The following is a 15695-nucleotide window of genomic DNA, read 5'->3' as shown; positions in this document are numbered from 1 at the left end:
GAACGGCCGTTCACACCTCATCAACCCACAATGCGAGCAATCAACTATAAACTGAGAAAAGCTCAAGAGAGATCAGCCAGATGCAGATCATTCTTTGCGAACACTTTGAACAATGGAACAGGTCCGTGCTGGAGGTGTGGGGGTGGGCACTCATCAAGGGGATGTCGATTTCAGCAGGCTGTTTGCAGAAATTGTGAATATACAGGGAATTTGGCCGCATGTGCAAAAAAACAGCAGCTCGGCTGGTATACGAATCGGATGGGTCGGAAAGCGGACCAGAAGATGGTGGGGACAGTACCCGGGACACCAATGTACAGCGGGTCAACACGATCAATGGCCACAGCTCCTACAACAGGACGCCTCCTATAATGATGAGGGTCCTACTCAACGGGATATCTGTCAACATGGAGCTGGATACGGGAGCAAGTCAATCTCTCATGGGCGCTCAACAATTTGAACAACTGTGGCCGCATAAAAGAGACAGACCAAAACTCAAGGGTTTACACCAAACTAAGGACCTATACCAAATAAATCATACCAGTCCTCGGCAGCGCTATGCTCTCTTGTCACACACAAAGGGACAGTGAACCGACTTCCCCTGTGGATTGTCCCCGGAGACCCCCCAGCACTGCTGGGGAGAAGCTAGCTGGCAAAACTAAACTGGAAATGGGATGATGTCCATGCCATGTCATTAGAGGAACGGACCTCCTGCTCAACACTTATAAAGCGATTTGAACATCTCTTTCAGCCAGGTGTGGGCACTTTCAAAAGGGGCCAAAGTCAAAATCTACATCACACAGGATGCTAGACCGGTCCATCACAAGGCCAGAGCTGTACCCTATGTGACGAGGGAAAAGATTGAACACGAACTAGACCGGCTTCTGCGGGAAGGCATTATATCACCTGTGGAATTTAGCGACTGGGCAAGTCCCATCGTCCCACTCATGAAGCCTGATGGATCCGTACGAATCTGTGGGGACTACAAATCTACCATAAACAGAGTCTCCCTACAGGACCAGTACCCGCTGTCCAGAGCGGAGGACTTATTTGCCACATTGGCTGGAGGTAAACTTTTCTCAAAATTAGACCTCACATCTGCGTATATGATGCAGAATTGACAGAGGAATCCAAGCTACTCACCACCATCAACACACATCGAGGCCTTTTCATGTACAATCGATGTCCTATCGGCATCAGGTCGGCAGCTGCCATATTCCAGCGCAACATGGAAAGTCTGCTCAAGTCCATCCCGGGGACGGTTGTATTTCAAGACGACATACTTATCACAGGCAGGGACACTGACTCCGATCTCCATAATTTGGAGGAAGTACTAAAGTGGTTGGATCGGGTAGGCCTACGAGTCAAGAAATCCAAGTGCATGTTTCTCGCACCCGAGGTTGAATTTTTGGGCAGAAGGATTGCCGCTGATGGAATCCGCCCAACAGAGTCCAAAACAGAAGCAATTCGCCTGGCACCCAGGCCCCACAATGTCTCAGAACTGCGCGCCTTTCTCGGGTTACTCAATTACTTCGGGAATTTTATGCAGAATTTAAGCACGCTGCTGGAGCCTCTCCACGTGCTACTCAGGAAGAGGTGCGATTGGTTTGGGGGGACGCCCAGGAACGCGCCTTCAATAAGGCACGCAACCTTCTGTGTTCCAACAGTATTTTGACTTTCTTTGACCCAGATAAAAAGCTAGTTCTCACATGCGTCAGCGTATGGGGTCGGGTGCGTTTTGCAACATGTCAATAGTGCGGGCAAATTACAACCCATAGCTTATGCCTCCAGGACACTTTCGCGGGCGGAGCGCAGGTGCGGAATGGTAGAGAAGGAGGCGCTCGCTTGCGTGTACAGTGTTAAAAAGATGCACCAATACCTTTTCGGGGCCAAGTTCGCGTGAGAAACCTACCACAAGCCCCTCACGTCCCTCCTATCCGAGAGCAAGGCAATAAACGCCAATGTCTCGGCGCGAATTCAACGGTGGGCACTCATGCTGGCGTCCTATGACTATACCATAAGGCACAGACCAGGTACAGACAACTGTGCCGACGCGCTCAGCAGGCTACCCCTGGCGACCACGGAAGGGTCTGACGAACAGGACTGTGAGATAGTCATGGCAATCAATGCCTTTGAGTCCACAGGTTTGCCCATGACGGCTCGCCAAATCAGAGCCTGGAGGGCCAGCGACCCCACGTTACCCTTAGTAAAAAGATGCGTCCTAACCGGTGACTGGGCAGAGGCTCGCAATACCTGCCCCGAGGAATTAAAACCCTTTCACAGGCGCATGCATGAGCTATCACTACAAACAGACTGCCTGATGTGGGGCAGGCGAGTAGTCATGCCTCTGCGAGGCAGAGAGGCATTTGACGGAAGCTCCACCGCGAGCACCCGGGGATCGTTCTCATGAAGGCCATAAGCCAGATCCCACGTCTGGTGACCTGGTATTGACGCGGACTTGGAGCTCTGCGTTCGAAGATGCACCATTTGCGCCCAACTCAGCAATGCCCCCAGGGAGGCTCCACTGAGCCCCTGGCCCTGGCCTACCAAACCGTGGTCGCAGGTGCACGTAGACTATGCGGGCCCATTCATGGGCAAAATGTTCCTCGTAGTTGTAGATGCATTTTCAAAGTGGATCGAATGCACCATTTTAAATTCGAGCACGACCTCCACCACTGTGGAGAGCCTTGCAACCATGTTTGCAATGCACGGAATCCCTGACATATCGGTCAGTGACAATGATCCGTGCTTCACCAGCGCAGAATTCCAAGACGGCACCGTTCAAGCCGGCCTCCAACGGCCAGGCAGAGAGAGCAGTGCAAATCATTAAACAAGGCATGCTTAAAATCCAAGGTCCCATGCTGCAGGGTCGCCTGTCATGACTGCTGCTGGCATACAGATCTCGTCCGCACTCACTGACTGGGATCCCCCTGCGCAACTATTGATGAAAAGGACTTTAAAAACAAGGCTCTCATTAATCCTCCCAGACATGCACGAAATAGTTGAGGCAAAGCTGACTGAGTACCATGACAGAAATTCGAGGGGAAGATGGAATGAGATAGGGGACAAAGTGTTTGTACTAAACTATGGCAGGGGTCCCAAATGGCTTGCAGGGACAGTAATGGGCAAGGAAGGAAACAGGCTACTGGTAGTACAAATGGACAATGGCAAAACCTGCCGGAGGCATGTCGACCAAGTCAAAAGCAGATTTACCAACAACACTGCGGAACCAGAGGCAGACTACAATGTGGAACTCGCACCACACCTGGCAGACAGACAGAGGGAACAACCTGAGGAAAGGGCAATCCCAACAGACAGCCCAGGCGAGTCAACAACAATCACACCAATTGAAACAGACAGCCCAGGCGAGATACCAGCAACCACACCCAAAGAAAAACAGACACCAAGGCAAACAACTGAACCACAACTTAGACGCTCCACTCGAGAGCGTAGGCCATCTGAGAGACTGAACCTATAAAGACAATAAGATGTTTGGGGAGGGTGATGTCATGTATCTTACATTATATATAACTGTATCCTAACATACTATACATGACTGTAATAAGATATGACCTGTAACCACCAGCATACCTTACCACCAGGTATGCTGGTGGTTACAGGTCATATCTTATTACAAGAGACAGTTATATAAGGACAGGTCTCAGGCAAGTGCAACATTCCAGAGCTGTGAAATAAAGGTGCAGGTCCAGAGTGACCTTGACTTCACGACATGCCTCGTGTGAATCTGTACTGAGGGGACAGGACTTTACAACTTCCAATTTCCACGAGTCCCTCACCTTTACAGAGTCCATCTCCGCCTCTTCCCTTCCCTTCCCTTCCATTCCTTGACTTCTGTGTCTCCATTTCTGGGAATAGGCTGTTGATGGACATCCACAATAAACCCACCGATTCCCACTGCTACCTGGACTACACTTCCTCCCACCCCGCTTACAGTAACTACTATTCCATTCTCCCAGTTTCTCTGTCTCCATCGTGCCACCTTCCATACAAGTGCTTCCAATTTTTCTTCCTGCTTCCTCAACCGAGGATTCCCCTCTTCCGTGGTTGACAAAGCCCTTAACCGTGTCGGTTCCATTCTTCCCCCTCCCAGAACCACGACAGGATTCCTTTTTGTCCTCAACTTTCACCCCACCAGCCTCCACATTCAAAGGATCTGCCTCCTCCATTTCCATCAACTCCAGCGTGATCCCACCACCATCCCTCCCCATCAGCATTCCAAAGGGATTGCTCCCTCGGTGACACCCTGGTTCACTCCTCAATCACCCCCAACACCCCCTCCCCGGGCACCTACCCATGCAAGCGCAGGAGATGCAACATGTGTCCTTTTATCTCCTCCCTTCCCATCATCCAGGGCCCCAAACACTCCTTCCAGGTGAAACAGTGATTTACTTGTACATCTTGCAATTTAGTATACTGTATTCGCTGCTGACAATGCGGTCTCTACATTGGGGAGACCCGACGTAGATTGGGTGACTGCTTTGCGGAACACCTCCAATCAGTCCGCAAGTGTGACCCTGAGCTTCTGGTCACCTGTCACTTTAATTCCCTGTTCCACTCCCACTCTGACATCTCTGTCCTCGGCCTCTTACACTGTTTCAATGAAGCTCGAGGAACAGCACCTTGTCTTTCGAATAGGCACTTTACAGCCTTCTGGACTCAACATCGAGTTCAACAATTTCAAACCACAACCTCTGTCCCTATTTTTTCCATAGGGCAGCTGTTGATGATTCTGCTATTCCCATTTACTCCTCTTCTAGAGCCATCCTTTGTTTCTTTACCTGTCGCATTAACATCTCCTTTTGCTTTGTACAAACATACCTTGTCATTTAATCACTCCTGCCTTCCACCCTATCAGACCTTCCCTTTTGATCTTTCCTCCCTTCTCCCTGCCTCTGCATTTGCTTAAAATCTCTTACATCTCTAACTTTTTCCAGATCTGACGAAATGTCATCGCCCTGAAACATTAACTCTGTTTCTGAATTGCTCTACATTTCCAGCATTTTCTGTTTTTATGCTTCCAGACATGGGTGGCCTGGTAGGCCTTCCCCTTGAAATTGAGCATAACTGGAAGTATGAAAAGAGGCCACGCAGAGCAAGACAATCTGCTCGATGATGGTAGAGGAGGAGAGTTTTAAGGAAGTAATTCTCTTACCTCAACTTTAATGACGACCGATGCTCAAGGTGTCTTTGCTTCTCTGAAGAGGTCACGACAAGAATCTGTCAACTGCTGCGACCACAACTAAAACCTCAAAGAAGGGCAAGGTAAGTACTGCTTTTAGGCTATAAAGGGGATGGTGGTTCTTAATTTTTATGCGCCTGGCTCCTTCCAGGCTGCTGCTGGAGATATTAGCAACATCTTGCAATTTGCAATACACTGCTGCACAAGGGAGGTCACTAAAGTTCTCTGTACACAGAGAGACAGCTTCATCTCATTCCCTCGAGCCAGAGACAAGCAGGTGGAGTGAGGAGGGTTTGCACAGATTGCAGGCTTCCTCATTGTCATGTATTCAACTGTCATTGTAACCCATGTATAAACTGACCTAAGTTGTATACCTTGAGAACACTGACCACAGGGGGCGAACTTGTGGGAGACACTCCTAACCTGGACTTCCCGGTATAAAAGTGGAAGCTCCGCCCACCGTCTGCCTCTTGAGGTCTTGGTAATAAAGGTAACTGGTCACAGATGGATCTTTTCTCAAGTATGGGCCTCGTGTGCATTTATAATGTATAGTAAGGACATATTACTCATGGGCCCTTGCGTGTGCCTCATGTGAACTCTGCCATTTTCATGAACAGAAAGGGATTTCACTCCCTCAATGTGCAGCTGGTGTGTGATCACAGGCTGCACATCATGAAGGTGAATGCCCGTTATCTGGCAGTAGTCACGATTCCTTCATTCTGTGCAGTCCATTGTGCCACTTATGGTCCACAGGGCAGTAGTGATACCCGCCCTCCTATATGGCTCAGAGACGTAGGCCATATATAATGGACACCTTAAATCACTGGAGAAGTACCACCAGCCCTCAAGATCCTGAAAATCCACTGGGAGGATAGACGCACCAACGCAAGTGTTCTCGATCAGGCCAACATCGAAGCACTGACCACACTCAACCAGCTCCATTGGGCGGGCCACATCGTCCGCATGCCCGACACAAGACTCCCAAAGCAAGCACTCTACTCGGAACTCCTACATGGCAAGTGAGCCCTAGGTTGGCAGAGGAAATGTTTCAAGAACACTCTCAAAACCTCCTTGATAAAGTGCAACATCCCCATCGGCACCTGGGAATCCCTAGCCCAAGATCGCCTTAAGTGGAGAAAGAGCATACGGGAGGGCGCTGAGCACCTCAAGTCTCGTCGCCGAGAGCATGCAGAAACCAAATGCAGACAGCGGAAGGGGCGTGCGGCAAACCAGACTTCCCACCCACTCCTTCCTTCAAGCACTGTCTGTCCCACCTGTGACAGAGACTGTAATTCCCGTATTGAACTGTACAGTAACCGGAGAACTCACTTTTGGAGTGGAAGCAAGTCTTCCTCGATTTTGAGGGACTGCCTATGATGATGATGATGATGATGATGATTTGAACCACCATGGCAAGTCAAAAGCTGGCTATTGGGCGACAAGGGTTAGCCACACATGACATGGCTCATAACTCTGGTCCAGGATCCACGCACACGCGCATAGCAAGCATACAATGAGAGCCATGCTGCCAAAGAATACTATGGAGCACACCACGCGTCCTCAAGCAACGTTTCGCTGCCTGGATTGCTCTGCAGTACTCAACTGAGCAGACATCAAGATTTGGGTTGTATGCTGCATGCTGCACAACCAGCCCATTATGGAGGAACAGCCCTTGCAGCCCATCTATCAGGCGAGAAGCTGAGGAGGAAGACGAAGAGGAAGAGGATGAAGTGGAGAAGGAGGAGAAAGACTATAGCACAGATAGCCCCTTTCTGCCCGGTGTGTTGGAGGGGCGGGCCTGGGGGCTCTGTGCCTCGGTGTGGGGAGCGTTCAGAGTGGGGTGGACGGGTTGACTGCGCAGATGGCGATTGGTGGATGTGGTGTGGTTGGCGTCGCGGGGGCGTGGCTCCTGGGTGGCCGGGGCTGGGGGCTCGACACCCGGGGGTGTTCGGCATTTGGGAAGGATTCTGACGGGATGGGGCGGGTTGGGTGTGGGGGGAGTGTTCCCGGTGTTGGGCGAGTCCGGAGCTGGGGAGAGGCACGCTCTTGGGATGGGGGGTGGGCTGTTTGGGGCTGGGATTGGGAGAGACTTCTTCACTCGGGGAGTTGTTGGCCTGTGGGGTTCCCTGCCACAGAGAGTTGTTGATGCCAGTTCATTGAATGTGTTCGGGAGGGAGTTGGATGTGGTCCTTGCAGCTGGGCAGGGGTGAGGGGGGCGCGGGGGAGGTGCTGGGGTGGGTGATCAGCCATGATCTTTTTGAATGGCGGTGCAGGCTCGAAGGGCCGAATGGGCTACTCCTGCACCTATTTTCTCTGTTTCTATATAAGATTATGAGGGGACTTGACGGTGGATGCAGAGAGGATGTTTCCACTGATAGGGGAGACTAGAACTAGAGGGCATAATCTTTGAATAAGGGGCCGCCCATTTAAAACTGAGATGAGGAGAAATGTCTTCCCTCTGAGGCAGTGAATTCCACAGATCCACAACCCTTTGAGAGTTGTGGATGCTGGGACATTAAATAAATTTAAGACAGAAGTCGACAGTTTCTTAAACGATAAGGGAATAAGGGGTTATGGGGAGCGGGAAGGGAAGAGGACCAGAGTCCATGATCAGATCAGCCATGATTGTGTTGAATGGCGGAGCAGACTTGAGGGGCCGTATGGCCTACTCCTGTTCCTATTTCTTATGTTCTTATAATAAATATACAAAAATAAACCAACTACCCTTGTGCATTCCCTTGGTGCCCATCTTCCATGTGCATTTGCCTTTCGTGTTCCTACGAGGTGCTTCTCCAGTGACTGCAGCACGGGTGGTGGAAGGTTGCTTACCTCCAATTGAGGAGACCACAGATGGCCTTGAAGGATGACCTCAAACAGCTGTGAGCTTAAAAGCCCCGGCTTCAGACTACACAGTTTTGGTTTAGGCTGTAGCAGTCTGGGCTGGCTAGCTGACAGGCAATAGCAAAGGCACTGGCAAAGTAGCAAGGGATGCTGTCATCCTGAGAGATAAAGCAGGTTCGTGCTCCATGGAGTCACTACCACTCTCCTGGAGCGGTGCCTCAGCAATCCTACTGATCTTTTGGAGAACAGATTGATGGATTGCTATGGTGCCTTGGAAACCCCTTTCAACAATGGTATGCAGAGCTATGATGGCAGTAGTCCGAGCTTCCGCTGCATCACTCAGAACTTGGATGGAAGCTGTTTGTGCTGCAATAGAAGCTGCAACATTGGCCATCAGACGCTGCATCATGGTGGGTTCCACAGGTGCACTAACAGAGATGACCACCTCTTGAATGATGGAAAGGATGGTCTTCAAGCTCTGTGGAAAGCCCTGTGCTGAGTTGGTGCTGGGTTCCTCCATGCTCCTTGACATTGAACATAAGTTTTCCAGTAAACCAAGCATTTGTTAATGTATACCCATCAGCCTTCTATAGCCTGGTACATCAAAGTCCTTATAAGAGTCCTCTGCACCAGACCGAATTTGCGATCTCGCCCTCCACGAGCTGGCAACTGCACTCTCCTTTCCCACACCTTGGCTCCTGCGCACTTATGTTCGGTGTCTCGCCATGTGCAAATCCCTCCTCTATCCTAGCCTCTAAAATACGCGCAGTGTCAGTCTCTGAGCTGGTGGCTGGGTGTATAAAATTGGGTGATGGCTCCTCACTGTCATCTTCCTCGTCCTCCACTGAATGGGAAAGCTCCAGTTTTTGGGTATCTGAATTGTTAAAGGGACAAGGGTTGGGTAGTGGTGAGGGGAAAGGAGGAAGTAACAATGTTTGTTTACACCATCTGCAGCTACTAAGTCAGAAGAGATTGAGGGAGGAGAGCGAGGAGGATTAAGTATGCAGACACCCTCATCTTCATTTGCTTCAGTCCTGCCAGTGGCCATGGGCTCAGTGATGCCCCTTCCCATGATGACTAGCACCTTTTCCTGGGGGTTAAAACATGCAGGCACATTTGTTCTCCAGTTCTTTGCTGCAGCCTGCTGTTATACGTCACTTTCTTCTGCAAGAAAGAGGGGAGTGTGTAAGTGAGTGTCTTGCAAAATGCTAGGGTGATGTGGCTGTGTGAGAGAGTTGTGGGTGTGAGGCTTGTATCAGTGCTAAGTGTGTGAGAATGAAGTAAAGCATATGAATTTTAGGGTTGAGTAATGATTGATAGAGATTGTTGGTAGATGGATGATGTGGGTGTAGTGAATTGAGCACTGGATGAAGCTAGTGGTGCAGTTGGTATGTGTCATTTGAAGATGAACTCATTCAGCTTGACAATTCATGCAAAATTGTTAAACTTCTTCCTGCACTCATGTTCTTGGAGCAACACTCCTGGCATTGACCTCTGCAGCTATTTCTTCCCAGTGCCTCCTGAACATCTGTCTCGAGGGCCTCCTGCCCTCACTGATACAGGACATCTCATCCTTTCCACCTCCTTCACCCAGACCTTCAGTGCTGTGTCCGAAAACCTTGGTGCACGCTCACTCGCATATTCAGCTATTGCTGAAAGTATCAGAACACAGAATCAATTTTTAAATGACTCTCACCACTGCTTGCAGCCACAGTGCACCTCCCCTCTAAGAGGCAATGAACAGTGTGCAGCCAATGAACGCAGATAGCGCTGTCTGCACGCAATCATGTGAAACAGCAGGCAGCATGAATTTATGTCCAGAAGAGAAGGAAAAAAGGTAACAGTGGAAAAAAGGAAGGAAAATAAAAGTAGGATTGCTTGCCCATTTGAAGAAAAAGCATCAGTGCAGATAGATTTTAATCCACTGCGAATCAGTTAGTTCCCAAGTACATGCACTTAAAGAATTCCCACTTGTCGCATTGTATTGAAGACTAATCAAATCCTGTTATTTATTAAAAATTAGATGTTACTGATCAAAAATATGGAGGGGGGGTGGGGGGTTGGGAAAAGAAATTCTTTTGAAATCTGGATTCTCAGTTTCTCTAAATTGAGTGTTAGCGCTCCAGGAAGGAAGAGGAGTGCTAAATCAAGCGCTCCCAATTCCATTGGAGTGTTAATCCATGCAAACGGAGTGGCAGTGGTGTAGCACTGCCGGGATCAGAGGTTCCTTCCCTCTCTTAAAGGGAAGGACCATCGTTGCAGGCTCTGGATAAGGACAAGTTAGCTTGTCCCCGAAGGCAGCAGTGATCAGCCGGCCCGATCAGCCTCAAGTACTCTAGCAGGTTACTGGGCTGATCGATCACAGCTGAAGAGAATCGGAAAAATAGCAATAATGCAATCCCCAAAAAATGTTTTCCCCATGCCAACATCCCCTTTAACTTATGCCTCCCAATCATCTGGCCTCCCGACATCTCCTGCAGCAGTCGGTATTGTTGCCTAGCAATGCTGCAGGAGACGGGACCAGAGTTCGGGTTCAGGATGATGCGCAGGATGATGATGTCATAATCTCCAGGCGCAGGAGATCATGGCGCTACGGGTTACCACTGCCACAAACTTCACGGGCAATTTAGCGGGAGTCGTTTCTTTTGCCGTGCCCGGTAAGTCATTGGAACCCCGTTATTGCCCACTGTAGGCGATACGGAAGGCGCAAAAGGAGACCAATTTCTAGGCCTATATATTTAAAGAATAAATTAAACTTAATGCCCGATAGTTGTACACGGGTGACTTTGAAAATAAAAGTATTATTTCAGTATTGCAGGCAAAGATTGATGATTAGAAAGGCACTGAGTTCTAAACACCTAAATTGTACAATAAAGTTGGATTATGTCAAATAAAAGTACTCAAAGACATTGTGCTTCTGTATATGGTATCTCTGGAAAAAGTTCTTTATTTTATGAATTTATCTAAACTATGTGAAAATTGGTGTTTATTCAATTCTGTATTTGCAGCTTAACATGAAGATTCTTATAATGGGCAAAACATCTCCTTTACTCAAAAGCAATTGGTCTACGTTAGAACTTACGTTTCCCTTTCAATGAAAATTGAGTGATCAGATGGCCAAAGTATTTTAACACAGGAGCAAGAAAACCCTTCGGATCTACAAAATGACAGCAACTAAATCTGTACTTTTAACTCAGGGCGGGATCAGGTGGGCAGTGGCCAAGGCAAGCGGCAAACTATCCTGACCTCAGCAGCATGAGGCTGGGAGATTTTAATTTACTGACTTCATTTGAATGCCCCTGATCAGTTTCCTGCTCAAAATTGGTGGGGAGCAGCATCTGATGGGTAGTAGTGCAATGTTGGCAGCAGAAAGATGCCATTGAGGAATGAAGGAATGGTCTTCGGCACTCAGATAAGTTGCATGGAGGGGATTTCAGGATGGCCTCATGGGGGCAGGAGCCCAGGTCAGGAAAGGCCTAAACTTTTCTTACGAGGCCAGATGGAGCACTCCTGCTCCTCCTGGCCCCACAAGAAAAGCTAATAAAAATAAAAATAAAAATAACTTTTTGGGCTTCTTCTGGCACCCAACTCCTCTTCCCACTATATGGCCCTGGCAGGAAAATCACAACCGCTTAACTACTCAGGCCCACGGTTAGAATATCTGAATATTTAAAGATGGTGCCCCTCTCGCTTGCTCAGAAGAGTAACATACCTGACGATGAATGAAAACAACAGATCCTAAAAGTCTCCAAGTGCCACCTTGCCGATCCACATGCAGCATCCGTAAGATCTGAAGGAAACGAATACCCCTAAAGACAAAATAGGAACAATTACATTAAAAACTAAACATTTAAAAATGTTGTATTTTAGTAAATAGTACAATTAAATTCATGATTTTTTAAAAAATATGTCCTTTGCAAAGTCCATCCAATTTAGTTTTTGTTACTTTCTAACATTTTACTGTTTCATTAATGTAGGTGGGATATTCCAGTTAGTATCAGTCTTAGCCTCGTCAAACATTTATAATATGAAAAAGAGATACAAAATGGTACAACATTCCAAATACAATCTTGACTATAGTACAGCTCAGTAACATACAAAGCAATTCACACTAGCCTCTAATTCAATTCCTTAATGCTTTACAAACTCAAATTCTGATATTTGCCTTTTCCTATCATATTTGCATGCTAGTTCTCTCCCTCCATGCTCCTAAAGCAAAAATTTACTTAAATATTTTTTAACCTAGTCGACTTGAAAGTGCATTAAAAACACAAGGTAACAAATGTTGTATAAAATTATTGTCTTCAGGAAATAATTTCTAACTAAATTCCTTGTTAGACATGTTTTTTCATGCCATTGTATCATGTCGTATTATTCTATATCCTAAATACCCTGTCAAGTAAAAAAAGACATTTAATTTTTGTCCACTCAAGTTTTCCAACATTTGCATTTTAATTCCTTCCCCATCTCAAATTTGCAATTATGTTTCTATCCTCAATGCACCTGGTTCCATTTTGGCACGACATGAAACCAAATGCTAAAATGGTCATCAGTGCTTTAAAACTTCGGTAAGTAAAAATCTTTGACGTCATTGCTAGCATTAGATTATGGGCTTGTATGATTACTGCTTATTTTGTTTTTGTACCCATAAGTTCTGACAAGCACGAATAACTACTTGTATTTCAACATACTAAAACGTCCCAAGGCGCTTCACAGGAGTATGATTAGATAAAAGAATTTTGATACAGAGCCGCATAAATAGAAATTAGCGCTAGTGACCAAAAGCTTAGTCAAAGAGGTAGGTTTTACGGAGCATCTTGAAGGAGGAGAGAGGGGTATAGGGGTATAGAGGCGGAGAGGTTTAGGCACCGAGTTCTAGAGCTTCGGGCGAAGGCAGCAGAAGGCACGGCCACCAATGGTTGAGCAATTATAATCAGAGATGCATCTTAAAGCCTGTGTGTTTGTGAGATCATACAGAAGATATCACATTGGTGATGAAGGATAGGATTTCTGGCTGAAATTTTTGTTGGTGGATGATTCAGCCAACCAACAGGAGAGACTCTGAGGGCTTCTTTGTTTTGAATAACAACTAAAAATTCAAGGTAAATTACAAGCACACTGTCTGAACTGCTAGAGTCTAGATGGCTGCACTTATGGGAATAATAGGGCGCTTGGGGGAATGCCATCATGACCGTGAAAGTTTTGGAGCGTAGGTGGAGTGGTTAGAAATGTTTTTCACTAGTATAATCGAAGTCCCCAATGATGAAAACCGTAACCGGGCGGTGTTGGAAAGAAAACAGGCTACTTTCTTGACTGAAGCAGGCCCCGAGGTGTATGAAAACCTGAAAAATTTGCTTGCTCCCATCAAGCCAAAAGATAAGAGAGATTCTAAGGAAGTTAGAACAGCACTACAATCCTGAGCCCCTGGAGATTGCTGAAAGTTATCGTTTCGGAATACAAAATCAATTACCTGAAAGTATCAATGAGTACACATTGTAGCATTAAAAGAAACTTTCAGGATCGAACATTGCATGACAGATTTGTTTGTGGGATGGAAAATGAAGCAATTAGAAGAAAGTTGTTGACAACTCTTAACTTGACTTTTGATTTAGCTTGTCAGACAGCAATGTCAATGCATATGGCCAACCAATATTCCCGAGAATTTTGTTCCCTTTCGAGTCGTCAGACAACACAGAGGTGAATCGCCTGCAGGTTAAAAGTAAAAGGCAGTTGTGCCCAAAGGCCTCAGAAACTGGCCAAGCTAACAATACATTGAAGTCATGCTATTGGTGCCTGGGACAACACATTGCTCAAAGTTGTCCATATGTGAAGGCAGAGTGTTTCTTCTGCAGGAAAACTTGGCATCTTGCGAAGGCATGCCGATTGAAGAGTAAACCAACTTTCAAGGCTGTAAGTAAAAATCCCAAGAGATTACATAGTGCACAAGAAAACCAACAGGATGAAGAGATATACATCATCAGAGCACGAGGATATCGAACAGCGAATTGAAAAATATCATCCACGTAGATGTTACAGGAACCAAGATACCCATGGAAATCGACACTGGTGCATCCATGAGCATAGTACCAGAATTGCTATATCTCGACAAATTGCGTGATTTCCCGTGGAGAAATTTCCCATTGTGAGGCTACTCGGGAGAGAACATTCCTGTGGTAGGTTGAATCACCGTACCGGTGAAATACAAGCATCAATTTCAGAGCTTGCCTCTCTTAGTAGTGGCAGGAGACAAGCCTGCCTTACTAGGAAGGAATTGGTTGGGATCACTGAAGCTGGATTGGAGTGAGATTTTGTGTGTTGAAACGAGATTTACATCGAAGGATGATGTCATCAAGAAATATCCAAAGGTGTTCTGTGAAACAGGTAGTCCGATCCAAGGCTTCAAGGCGAGTGTCAGGGTACAGAAGGACGCTAGACCAGTTTACTGCAAACAGTGTCCTGTACCATATGCACTTGAGAAAGTTGAGCAAGAACTCAAAAGACTAGAGACTGAGAACATTATCCCGAAGATAGATCGACATAATTGGGCTACACCCATTGTTGTTGTACCAAAGTCCAATGGAAAGGTTGTGTGGTGATTATAAAGTAACCGTAAACCAGGTTCTAGAGGGTAATCTCCCCAAGACATTGCCAAATATAGAAGATTTGTTTACAACGCTGACAGGTGGTCAGATCTTCTCAAAGTTGGGTCTTACAAATGCCTACTTACAACTGGAGCTAGATGAGGAGTCCAAGTCATGCTTGACTATAAATACTCATCTAGACCTATATCAATTTAATAGGCTACCATTTGGAGTGTCTTCCGCCCCCCGCCATATTCCAAGGGGTGATGAACCAGATCTTGCAAGGTAGTGAAGGAGTAGTATGTTATTTAGAAGACATACTAATTTCAGCACCAAACAGGCAAATCCAGAATAACATATTGAATGAAGTGTTCAGACGGCTAGAGAAGCAGAGAGTACGAGTGACTGCTTGCAAGTGTGAGTTAATTCAAAACTCAGTGGAGTACTTAGGGTACAGAGTAGACAAAGATGCATTACATCCAACCAAGGGAAAGCTGGATGTAATCGGAAATGCACCCACTCCCAAGGATGTCATCGAACTTCAATCATTTTTGTTACTTTTGAACTATCATGGGAAGTTCCCACCAAATTTGGCTATAGTTGTTACATCCACTGAATGAACTGTTGAAAAAAAACAGGTCCATTGGAAGTGGTCAGAAGATTGCGGCGCAGCATTCAAGGAGTGTAAAAGCCAATTGGTCGAGAGCACCATGTTAGTTCATTATGACGTCTCTAAGGAGATCAAGCTAGCATGTGACGCCTCTGTATGGAGTTGGGGCAGTGATCTCTCATATTACATAGTGGGGAGGAGGGACCAATTGCTTTTGCTTCATGCACTCAGTGCCAGTAAGCGTAATTATGTGCAAATCGAAAGGGAAGCTTTGGCATTAAATTTTGGGGTCAAGAAGTTCCACAAATACTTGTATGGTGTAAGTTTACCATCGTTATGGACTATAAGCCCCTAACAGCAATCGTCCATCCAAAGTCCCCAGTTCCAACATTAGCTGCAGCGCAAATGCAGATATGGGCTTTGATTTTGGGCATATACATATGATATTGAATACAGACAATCAGCT

The 15695-nt window shown here is 46.7% G+C and overlaps 1 protein-coding gene across 1 annotated transcript in view; it reads right to left on the bottom strand.

Moving 5' to 3' along the window:
- The window catches only part of kcnq1.2 (potassium voltage-gated channel, KQT-like subfamily, member 1.2), a 1103902-nt gene that overhangs the window by 979072 nt on the left and 109135 nt on the right, over window positions 1-15695 (bottom strand). The window contains exon 5 of the mRNA XM_070901706.1: window positions 11751-11847. Within this exon, the coding sequence (XP_070757807.1) occupies window positions 11751-11847 (97 nt within the window). The remainder of the gene's footprint in view (window positions 1-11750; window positions 11848-15695) is intronic.

The sequence above is a fragment of the Pristiophorus japonicus genome, chromosome 15 (assembly GCF_044704955.1).
Source record: "Pristiophorus japonicus isolate sPriJap1 chromosome 15, sPriJap1.hap1, whole genome shotgun sequence".
Taxonomy (NCBI): domain Eukaryota; kingdom Metazoa; phylum Chordata; class Chondrichthyes; family Pristiophoridae; genus Pristiophorus; species Pristiophorus japonicus.
Note: the sequence above shows the minus strand (reverse complement) of the source record. Positions and strands in the feature narration are given on the sequence as shown.